At 37.7% G+C, this 11,790-nt stretch overlaps 1 protein-coding gene across 1 annotated transcript in view; it reads right to left on the bottom strand.

The window, feature by feature from the left end:
- Window positions 1-2,757: 2,757 nt before the first annotated feature.
- Window positions 2,758-11,790, bottom strand: part of TDRD12 (tudor domain containing 12) — a 38,785-nt gene continuing 29,752 nt past the window's right edge. The window contains exons 26-31 of the mRNA XM_055726926.1: window positions 9,351-9,472; window positions 8,252-8,306; window positions 4,375-4,488; window positions 4,128-4,281; window positions 3,973-4,039; window positions 2,758-3,581 (exon numbers count right to left, since the gene is read on the bottom strand). Coding sequence (XP_055582901.1) covers window positions 3,496-3,581; window positions 3,973-4,039; window positions 4,128-4,281; window positions 4,375-4,488; window positions 8,252-8,306; window positions 9,351-9,472 — 598 coding nt within the window. The 3' untranslated portion in view covers window positions 2,758-3,495. The remainder of the gene's footprint in view (window positions 3,582-3,972; window positions 4,040-4,127; window positions 4,282-4,374; window positions 4,489-8,251; window positions 8,307-9,350; window positions 9,473-11,790) is intronic.

The raw sequence follows: 11,790 nt of genomic DNA, 5'->3' as shown, positions 1-11,790 counted from the left end.
TCTGGAAGTTGTTCCAGCAGAGGCAGTTACTGAATAAAATATTTTACGTGTACCAGGTTGTTTGTAAGTGCTATACTGGTTGAAGGAGATTCAATTTAGGTTGGCACACATTTATACTTCCTAAATTGTTATGTTCATACTGGCGTATTATTTTTGCAACACTTTAGTACTTGAAAAATGTTAAATATAATAATAAAAGATTTCTGAGCCAGACTGCAATGTCCAGCAGAGCCGTCTTCATTGTTTACTAATATATTACGGTAACTTATTTTGAGCATTTTCAACACAGAAAACAAGAGGAACGTCTTAATTATGAAGACTGCAAAACTTACCAGCAATACTGTCCAGATGCTTTTCATCACACTACCAAAAGAAGGAAGCAGCTATCATTTACAGCATCACATTCAACACAAAGACAGAAATGATGTAAACCCAGACTAACTCCATTCTCAGTTTCAGACCAAATGCCAGCTATCAAAAAATTAAAGACTGAGGAAGTAGGAATAAAGTAAAAATGGAAAGAACAGTTGACAGGAAGAGGTTGTTTTGTTTTTTTCCTAACTGAAACAAGATAATAAATTAAAGCTAAATTTCTCGGGTATCCCTCTTCTCCAATAGCATCCAAGTTATAGAACAGCACGTAAGTGGCACAGAAATTATTCTCATCATGAATGTGACTTCACAGAGCTAACTGCATCATCCTAGAAAGACTCCATTTGGTAGCTGATGAAAATAAAATACAAAAAATAGATACTACTACATTAACAGATGTAAGCAGCTTTTACTTTCCTCAGCCAATAAATTTAGGGATTCCAGGTAACATTCTTTACTACTGTTTTCCCTTGCTGCAAATGGATAAAGGGATTTTATCAAGTCACTTGCCAATACTTTAGCGATGAATTTGAGAGACTGTTTATACTGAAAATGTTAAGTCCCCTCTCAACAGCTAAGCACATTCATTCTAAATATGTAACACAAGAATATTAAGCAACTGGCTTAAGATCATAATTATGTCCATACTAACTAGCCTAGCAAATTCAACTAAAGCAGCTATTTCCATCACCCTGCAGCTACAAAGAAGTCAGTCTTAAGTTCCTCTATATTTCATTTTGTGTCTATACCTACACTGAAAAGCAATTCCAAAGGTACATGGAAAAACGATGGGTTCCGATTCACTTGAGGGAGATTCTGCGACTGTAGTCAGATCCACAAAAACATCAGCTCCATGTGCAATCAGGGTAGGACAAAAGTAAAAAGGTTACGAATGATCAAGGAAGGTAATGGAGAACAAAAGCATAATTAAGGCATTATATATAAAGTAACTACTTGTCACAGGGTTTTGTCCCAGTCACTTACAACTGCTGTTCCTCTACCTAGTTGGTAAAAACACTACTTCAAACAGAACTATGAAGCTCAGGGAAAGAACAAGGGAATACTCATTCTTTATATAAAGCATTCTATCTACTACAGTTTTGAAGGCTGAAATAGATACCTGCCTGGGGGCAGAGGGGAAAAATGATGATGATGATAGGTTCGTAAGCTGTCTTTAAGTGACAAGAAAATGAGAAAAGCAAGCTATCTATTCCCATTACATCTTGAGGGTACAGGATTTCAAGCAGAAAAGAGTATGGATGGCTTCAAAATGCAGAAAAAAATTATATTTATTTCTTCACACAATACATTGCTCAACTACTGAATTCCTTTATGCAGGAGAAACGTTAGAAGTTGACAAAAGGTTCCAAAATGCAACTGAAATAATTCAAGTAAGAAGTCCACAGAAAACCTCTACTTTATGAAGACCCTTATCAAAAACTGCTTGAGGCCAAAAGAGTATTTTTGGAATGTATTGCTACATTTTTTACATTGTTCTTTATAGATCAGCCCTTGGCAGCTGCTAAGAATGTATGGCTAAAATCAGCTTTTGCTTCTACTTCATATAAGGTGTCTTTTATTTTTCACAGAAAAATTAGGTAGTTTATGTGTATTAAATAACCCACTAGATTCATCTACTAGCAGAAAACTTACCTTACACTATATTTAGGTATCAGACAAGTCAAAGAAGAACAAAAAATGTGAAGGAAAACATCCTGCCCCATGACATTTTTTTTCCCCTATTAGATGGTTTGACAGTCTTTTGTTTGTATCCCAATGCATAGCAAGACCAAAATTCAGTTACATTAGCTATTTCCTTAAGTACTTCTACAACAGTTGCAGCTTTGCACATACCTGTAGGCAGGTGAAGGTTATAATTAAGCTCAGTTGTAGTGAGGTTCCCAACTGCGCCGATTTTTGTAACCATGCATTAACAATTACAACTGTTCCTGTCGCATGGCAGTTTTACACTTTTTTAAAAGCAGCAGCTTTATCATACACTGAAACTAGAAAAACTGTAACTGTCAGTGTAAATGTATTAATACAGTCCTCTCGTTCTTTAAGTAAAGGCATCCCAACATGTCTTGAAAGAACAGTCCCCAACAAGCAAATATACTCTCCCTAGTCAAGAATACAACAAAATCTTTTAGGCTTAAAATAGATCTGTAAAGCTAAGTCTCTATTCTAAATCACCATGTAGTTATGTCAGGGAAACTAAAGTGCTTTAAAATCTACAGATGCAGAGACTGATAACAGATTCATTTATTATAAATATAATTTACATTACTACTTCACTGCAAGATGTTCTGGATGTGCACAACAGTGAAAAATTATTTACTGAAAGACGGTATATTAAAAGGCAACGCCTTAGGGCTAAACAGACAATATTTTATTGTTTATTTGCAAAGGAGAAAAGGGTTTTAGACAGAGGGAATGAAATCATAGTATTCATGAAAAGCGAAAATGTCAAACTGAAAACAAACACCAAATCTGCTGTTTGTCACAGCATTTGTTCCACAAAAGCTTTTACAGCAGTTATCTGTTACAGTGAGCTGCACTGTACAGTATTTCATACCCAGTCAACATACTTCCAATCAAGAAACAAAAATTGCCATTGGATTTGAGGCATCATTTCTTGATGCAGAACTGAAAAATACGATGACTGCCATCAAACTGATACTGTATGAAGATAAGGGACATGGCAGAAACAACCAACAGATCATCAGTATTTGCAAAACTTCAAAGATCACTAACTACTGCTAACCCAGCAAATTCACTCAGATAAACTAAAAGATCCATAATGACTAATAAATTCAACCATTTCACAAGCCAGGTTTAATCTTCAGCTTTCGCTGTTCAGACGGCACACATATGTATGTGCGCATCATCATTAAAGCCAACAATCTTAAAGTGAAGGCACTGGAAAACAACGTTCTTCTGTGTAGTATTTCTTCAGATTCTCAGAGCCCAAGGGTACGGAGTTTGTTCACTCTTTTCCTCCTCAAATTAAGGACAATTCTGCAACCTGTATGTTTAGTTTTACCAGTTTTAGTGGAAATACTCATGCAAGAGCCACTATTTTGAAGCAGAACTCCTATCAGAGGCAGAAGATCTGTCTCCAAATTACTCATCACTTTCTGTTCCACTGTTTTCTGAGGAGTCAACCAATTCTTCAGTTACTGCAGCACTGCAGTGCAGTTTTTTAGTACCTAGAAGTAATTAACAAAAGTGTAACATTCATAAAGAACAAAAGCTTCAGAACAAGTATGTACTAGTAGTAAAAAACCCCCCCACCCTAACACATAGCCAAAGTGAAACAACAGAATACCAAACTTTAGACTACAAACAAGACAGAAACACCAAAAAATACTTCAACTTCTTTTTGTCTGTCCTGTTCTGATAGAAAAATACCCTGCTGTCTACATGGTTTGCTATTACAGGTCCTCTCATCTGTTTTCAGAGTATTTGAGCAAGCCAGTTAAATATCATTATATATATATACATACTATATATATTATTATTAATTGCAGATATAGCATATGCAAGAATGAGGATGCTAATCATTTTATGCGCTTGAACACCAGCCTGTTCATTCCTTACCAACTGGAAAAGGGCTTTTATCTTCAAAATCTTCCCAGTGTTCAAAATCAAGAGACACACGAGGATTCTGTTGACAAAAATACTGTTTGAAATACCTGACACACAGTGAATGGGTTCAGAACATTAAACAATTCTCAAATTAATTTCCACTTTACCTTGTTCTTCAGTAATTGGCGCCATGCTCCTTTTTTCTCTTTCATGAGAACAATAATAACCTCTTTATCCTTAATCACACATGTAGACTTTTCTCCAAGTATATATCGATGCAGCTCCATGTCAGCTAAATAAAGCTTTTCACCTGAACTAGCACTATATCATAAAGAAAATTTAAAAAATTAAAAAATTAAATGCAAGCCGACAGAGAAACTTTTTGTTTATTATATTTAAACTTCTTAAACCTACCTGAACACCACCTTCTCTTTGAAGAACTCACATTTACAGTCAGCTACATTTGCTACTTTTACCTTCACTGTAACAGTCTCTTCATTTTGAAACCACTTTATTTCTGGATAAAAGCTAAAATAAAGAAAGTTCAACTGAGTATTTTTCCAAAATAGAAACCAACTGAGTTTTAAACAAGCTGTCTCAGTCAGACCTTTCCCATTAGGTTACAACCAAGCTGCCGATTTTCAGCTTCTGTAGGTGGCCTCAACGGTAACTTGACACTGAATAGCAGTGTCAGCAAAGCACACGGCAGGACCTCAGCCAACCTTGCCACAAAAGCACTGCAACCGTAAGCCTTTGGAGAAGCACATCTGTCGCAACGGAGGGAAGACACAGTCACTCAATATGAGTGATCAGCAGACTTCATTTATTGTGCCTTACAGTCACCTACCTTTTAGGCCTTGTTATAATTAGCTCATACATATTACAAAAGTTAAGCTCATTACTGGTTAGTTGCCTAAATACCAAGCCCGCCCCTAGTTTCTCTTCTGTAGTTACCTGTTCCCACCTGCAACATTCTTTTCCCACCGCGATCTTCCTGTTACTGTGTAACAAGAACAGCCAAGGATACTGTATTTTTGCTTTACTTCAGATAAGCTGAGAGCGATGTGCATTTTTGTCCAGCCAGCGGGACTATGTCTATGTGACCCTTTTCAGCTAGCCAGTTATCCACAATTCCCCTGTTTTTATTTTGGGCGACATAGGCCTGGTTGACCACTTTCAATAACAGCGTTTTAACACAGGAAAATACACAGCCAACTTATAAAATCTCAGTTCAGAAGTATAATTTCAGAAATACTTGAAAAATAAAGTTAGCTTGAAGCTTTAATTTAGATGCTCTTTCTGTTCCAATGATATAAAAAGTTTGAAAAATTCAAAGGTAATTTTAAAGTTCTGAATATGGACTAATGCAAGCTCAAAACCCAAAAAGAAACCAAACTGATGTTTGACTAGGAATATTTGCAAATATTTTAGTGGAAAATCCCTGACCATTAACAATTTTCTGTCCAAATAACAACTGCCCTTATGCAACCAACCATCCTGAAGAACACCTCACTGATATCAAAGAATTAACAAAGGGGAAAAATTAGTTCTAAGCTAAATACATTCATAAGTGGATTTTTCAATAGTTACATACAGATTTACACACTAAGCCATAATGGCTTGTAGGTGATACATACAAGAAGAGTACGTTGCTTATCTGTCTGAATGTCTATGCTAAATTTGACAACTATGCCACAAGCCAAGCCTACATGGGTGCTGTATGTTATGCACATTCCTTAACAAACAGAAGTATAATAGATAAATTCCCAAGATCTAGTCCCCAACCTAATTATATTATTTTGTAGCCAATTAAGGAAAATAACACAAATGTGCATACCTACATGTGCACACACCTTTTAGTTCAGAACCAATCTGTGATAAAAGGCCTTAGCCTTATGGCATCATTGAATCTTAACGAGTACAGTAATTAAAAATGCAGTCTTACTGTAAGTGCGATTTATGCTGACATTCCCTCAAATGCTACACGTTTTTCTCACTCAACTGCCTCAAGATAAAATAGTAGTATTTGTTAATATGTATTAAAAAATCATTAATTCTCTACAATAGCAGTTGACTTCCATAACACTATGTAAGCAAAAGAGGCTTAAGATGGGTTTTCTGAATACTAACAATTTATTATAGACTGTCTAAACTCAGGTCTTGAAAGATTTCACTCTGCCAGACATAGAAACACTGTTGCACTCCAGTTGTGATATCCCTTTTCCCAAGTTGTCACATGCACATCTCGCTCAAGCAACATTATTGTTAGTTTCTCTCTGCTACATAAAAGCATATTGCACTTGTAGATATAAAAGACAGCACCCTTACTTAGATTATTACCTTATTACCTCGTAACTCTTAGTATACCTTGTATCTCCGATTTCATCACTTCAAAAATTCACCAGACGCAGATAAAACCACAGCATCAGACTAAACTACACCTTAACTGCTGATTCAAATAAAGGCATTCTCTTCAGATATGCCTAATGCTTACAAATAATTTTGGCTGGTTTTGATCAGAAAATTATTATTACAATAATGATCAACAATAATAATCCCGTTTGCAAAATGCCTTTAAGCCAGCCTCCTAGTCCCAACCAATTTCCATATTCAGAATATAGCATAAATACAGAGTAAATTATCTCCATCAAGGCAAAAAGACTTCTCTTAAAGCACAGAGATGTTTGCTAGTTCAAGGCAGAAACCCATTTCTTGTAGGGGACATCTGAAGCACTTTTTTTGGTGGGTTTGTAATCAATTCCGTATTTTTCCTTGAGAAGCTTAAGCTGTTCCTCTTGTTTCCGGAGTGTTTCCAACTCTGATTTGTTGAATAGGTCCGTATTTCCCAAAAGTATCATACATTTCCTCTGCTGTGATTTTATACCGGCAGGTTCCAAATATAAAGGATCCGATTGACCTCTGGGGGCAGCTGGATGTTAGCTCGCTTGGCCGCTTGCATTGCCATGGCACCAATTGGAGGGGGGGGGGGGGGGGTGCCGCCTTGGAGAGAAACGGTGGCCGGGAAGGGGCCTGCCAGGCCGCGCACCACCACTGCCGCAGGGGACCCGGATGCCATCCCATACGCTAATAACCCGGGTAATTCCTTTTTACAATCTATGTCCTGAATGCTCCGCTTTTCTAAAAAGCATTTGAGCAAATCGTACGTCGCTTGCCAGCGCTGTTGCAGTCTTGGCGAGACTTCGGCGACGCGTGGCCGGCAGGACCCTCTGTAGGTGCTCCCGGGCGCGGGGACTGTGCCCTTCCGCCTCCTGCGCTGCTTTCAGGACCGGTACCCGAATCTCCGTCGACTCGTGGCTCACAGGTTCAGCCCTCTCTAGGGTCCCTGTTCAGGGCGCCATTTGTCGCGACGGAGGGAAGACACAGTCCTCAATATGAGTGATCAGCAGACTTCATTTATTGTGCCTTACAGTCACCTACCTTTTAGGCCTTGTTATAATTAGCTCATACATATTACAAAAGTTAAGCTCATTATTGGTTAGTTGCCTAAATACCAAGCCCGCCCCTAGTTTCTCTTCTGTAGTTACCTGTTCCCACCTGCAACATTCTTTTCCCACCGCGATCTTCCTGTTACTGTGTAACAAGAACAGCCAAGGATACTGTATTTTTGCTTTACTTCAGATAAGCTGAGAGCGATGTGCATTTTTGTCCAGCCAGCTGGACTATGTCTATGTGACCCTTTTCAGCTAGCCAGTTATCCACACACATCTACTAGTTCAAGTGGGTAGACACACTCCCTTAACTTTGATATCCAAAGGATTCAAACTTACTGCCTCATTTAAGGATGCTATCAGAGGTCTATTCTTGGAATGACAAAGGAAAAGGTAACAGTAGCAAGACCAACCTCTGAAACACTAAGTATTTTTCAACTGGACATAGACACAATACACATTTCTCATCAAGATTTTCAACCACTTACTCTACAGCTGTTATGCCTCAAACGTCCCCCAAAAGCATTTGTTTTCATTCACTTCCTAGTACTGTGGTGTCTAATCAAAGATCACGTAATTTCAACAAAGTTAGCTTCCAGGAGTAAGCAAAAGAGCAGTTTAAATTACTTAAGGGATTCATAAGATGATGTGTGTGTATATACATAGATATCTTCTAACAGCAACAGTAATCTCTCCAGGTCAACACCGACATAACAGAATACTTCTGCCTGTGTTATACCTATTTATTCACTAAACAGATAATCTCAGTAAGGATGGCCGTCCTGTTTGGCCGTTCACATTAAAAAGCAAGCATGGGAACAAATCACTCTCAATTTCTGTACCATTTACATTGATGCAAGGTGGAGTCTTCTGCTTCCTTACTCTCAGCTACACCATCTGAAAGAAATAAACCCAGAAAAATTTTTTATACTTACCTATACTACAGGTACTGACAGAATACCCCAGCACCATTGTAAGAAGAACTTGTTAGCAATCAAATTACTACTGCAAGACTATATTTGGCATTTATATTGGTTACTTCCTGTTTGGAAAGATTTAATAAGAGTTAATTCAACCGAGTTTTTTAATTAAAAGGAGTATTAGAGTCAGTATAGGAATTAAAAAACCACCAAAAATGCAGTTTTCCAGGTCAGGTAAACATTTTTCCAGTTTCAAGACATTATTTATTTGAAACCTAAACCAGGGCATTATAGAAATTGACTAAGAGTTTCAGGGATGAAACTAACACTGAAGTTACCATCACAGCTTGAAACATGGCATGACAGTCACTCCAGTATACCAGGCTAAAAAAGCCTTCTATGATAATCACTCTAGGATTTTATTTGACTTCTGTCTGTTTCAGCTTCTCAATCACTCAGCTTTCACTGCTCCAAACTCACCTGACAACTGCTGCCAGATCATCCTCTGTCCCCCTTCTATGACTGACAAAGCCATGCGCTTTTAAGCCTCTACTAACTGAATACCACATCCCTGGGCAGTAGATTAAAAAGGGGGGGAAGGTGAAAAGCAAGCCATTTTTTACCATCCTGTATCTTGGAAAAACCCTCTCCGAGAACAATGCTGCTATTAATCTCATATTTCAACAGATTTCAGCTTCCTTAAACCCTATGGCCTTTGACAGCAAAATGCTTATCCTCTCTACAGGAAGGATTTTCTGCTCACATATTCCATTCAAAGCCAAACAATTCTGAATCTCTCGGGGACAGGATATTTCCCAAATAATACAGCTATATTAACATGGCTTACTCTCACAGCATCTCTAGGCTGCTAACTATAAGGTATTTGTGACTTACTGTAAACATTAGCTGTATGTGCTATTCTGTATATTCAGAGGAGGTCTGCATTTGGTAAAACGACTTTTAGGTTGACATTTAAGCACCAGACTTTAAAGTTCAAAATTTTTGGAAATTATGAAATTACCACATTGATGATTCCAGAAAGTATTTTTAGAAGAATTACAATTTTCAGTGGAACTGTCTTGTTTTGACATATTCTGTGGATTGGATGCTTTCTGTGGACCAGGTGTATCCTCCTTTATGCTTCTGAATACAGAAAAAGACAGATGAAAAGAAAGGGTTCAAATATGTTGCAGAATTCCTAATCATAGTTGGAAATCCTTTGAAGTTAAGTTCTTCATTCTAATATATAAAAAAATACAATAAAATGCAGCAAACCATAAATCTCACCACAGGGTTGCTGAACTGCAGTAACTCTGTAAGAAGCATTTATAAGAAAACCAAGTTAGGAGAACATTTAAAATTCTGATAGTAACAGCATTTCCCCTGAATCATAAAGATCTGTTGGCCTTACTGTGTGTGACAGACCTAGATAGGATAATTATTCCCTTCCATAAAGAATACCAGTAGGTTTGGGGGCTTGTTGGCCATTCATTCTGACTTGGAAAAAGTATTTCCGAATACTCAAGAGTTCTTCACTTACTAGTAAGAGACCTCTTGGCTTTCCAGCTGTACAGACAGGGGCTTCACTAGCTAGACTCAAGATTCAGGAAACACTGTAACAGAGTCAATCTACTTGAGAGCTCTGAGATAGGCACCACGACACTGTTCTGCAACAGGCCCAGAAGTCTCCATTAAAACATTACCAAGATGCAGCATCATTTCTGAAACACTGACTCATCTGTCCAACTGAAAAATGCTTTCTTCCATTACCTCCAAACACCTAGTGACATAAGAGGACTGAAACTAGTCTAGCAAGTCATCACCTAAAGTTTCAGCCTGCATAAATAAATATTGGCTTTTAAATTAACCCATATTGAATAGTTAGTATTAAATACCTGTGCAGCCATCTTTATTCAGAACTGACACAGCTTACCTTAATTACTCTTTTGGTAAGATTAAAGTAATTTTAATCTTAAATGAGAGACACCTTTAAAAAAAATGCACGTGAGCTTTTCTGAATAATTCCAACTGAGCAGTATTTTCAGCTACATAAAAATACTGCATAGAAAACTCAATTTGTAGTATTTTTTAGAAACCATTTCTGAGTTATTTACTTGAAGGAATCAAACACTTTAAAAAAAGTAATGTCTCCAATGATGTACTAATAGCTTTGGAAAGCCACGATCTGACAGAATCTGATCTTACTTTAAAGCAACCCAAGTTCTACAGAAATGTTTGATTATTCACATGCTACACTAAAAACAGCCACCAAGAAGAAGGTGCCTCAAGCTGAAGAAGGACTTGAAAAGGAGGGTTGAAAACTGGGCAAATAAGAGTATGAGGTTAGACAAAAGCTTCGTACATGAAGTCTGCAATGAAGCAGACAAAACGGACAAAACCAACACAACTGCGCATTCTGCAACAAGAAGATAATCCTGCAGAAACCCCACTTTTCAACCTAGGCCTAATACCTCTTCAACTGTGAAAAGACTTACGCAATGAAGGACAGCCTGTTTTGCTCAAATGCCATTAATCAGGAATGAGTGGAGTATTTGCCAAGTCTTCATGGGATGACATCCAAAAATCACGTAAAGAAACTGAAGGATCTAGCGCTTTGACTGTGCATCTATTGAACAGGCCCACAAGGTAGTAAATTGTCATCAAAAAGGTTTGGACAGAAGGCCCAGAGACAGACTGACTTTTTTAATAACCAACGAATTATCTCAAAGCAAGGATACTGCTTCTGTCCATAGACCACATCATCTCAGTGATAAAGGTATCAGTCATTTTCTTTGCACAACAAAAACATTTGTTAAGGCAATTAAGACTGAACTTGCTGATAAGTGTTGTTTACAATGTGCAACATTCTGGCTATGCCGAGCTTGCCTGAAAGGCTGTGCAGCCTTAATATACTAAGGTCCACTCTTAGAATACTGTTAGTATCTGTGGGAGGAGTAGAACAACACTTTCATTCTGGTCGCAGAGATAAGATCCTTGCACTGCATATGACAAATCGCAAGCATTTAACTGAAGAATCTTGCTGGCTGTTGAACTGAAGAAGGAGATTGATGAACAATCACAAAAAGACCAGCACTCTGCATCAAGGACATGTAATTAAAGTGAATTGCTGAGGCAAAAGAATAGAAAACTTAACCACTACACTGAGTGCTACTTGATGTACCAACAGGAGGTGGTTTGGGCTGCTGATACCAGGCAGTTCTGCCATGCCAGCAACGTGCCAAGTAGTTCACAGAAAAACAACTGTTTTCAAAATAGTATGGAAAGTATCCTATATCTTTGTGTTCTTTCATAAAATTTTTTTACTAGGCAGAAGCATTCTTTGATGCAATTATCATGACCAGAGAAAAACAGGATGATCCAAGTTATTACGGGTACTTGTCAAGTATTGAGCCATACTCATAGCCATGAAGGACAACAGTTAAGCGACTACCACATCGCGC

Source organism: Falco cherrug, chromosome 14 (assembly GCF_023634085.1).
Source record: "Falco cherrug isolate bFalChe1 chromosome 14, bFalChe1.pri, whole genome shotgun sequence".
Lineage (NCBI taxonomy): Eukaryota > Metazoa > Chordata > Aves > Falconiformes > Falconidae > Falco > Falco cherrug.
Note: the sequence above shows the minus strand (reverse complement) of the source record. Positions and strands in the feature narration are given on the sequence as shown.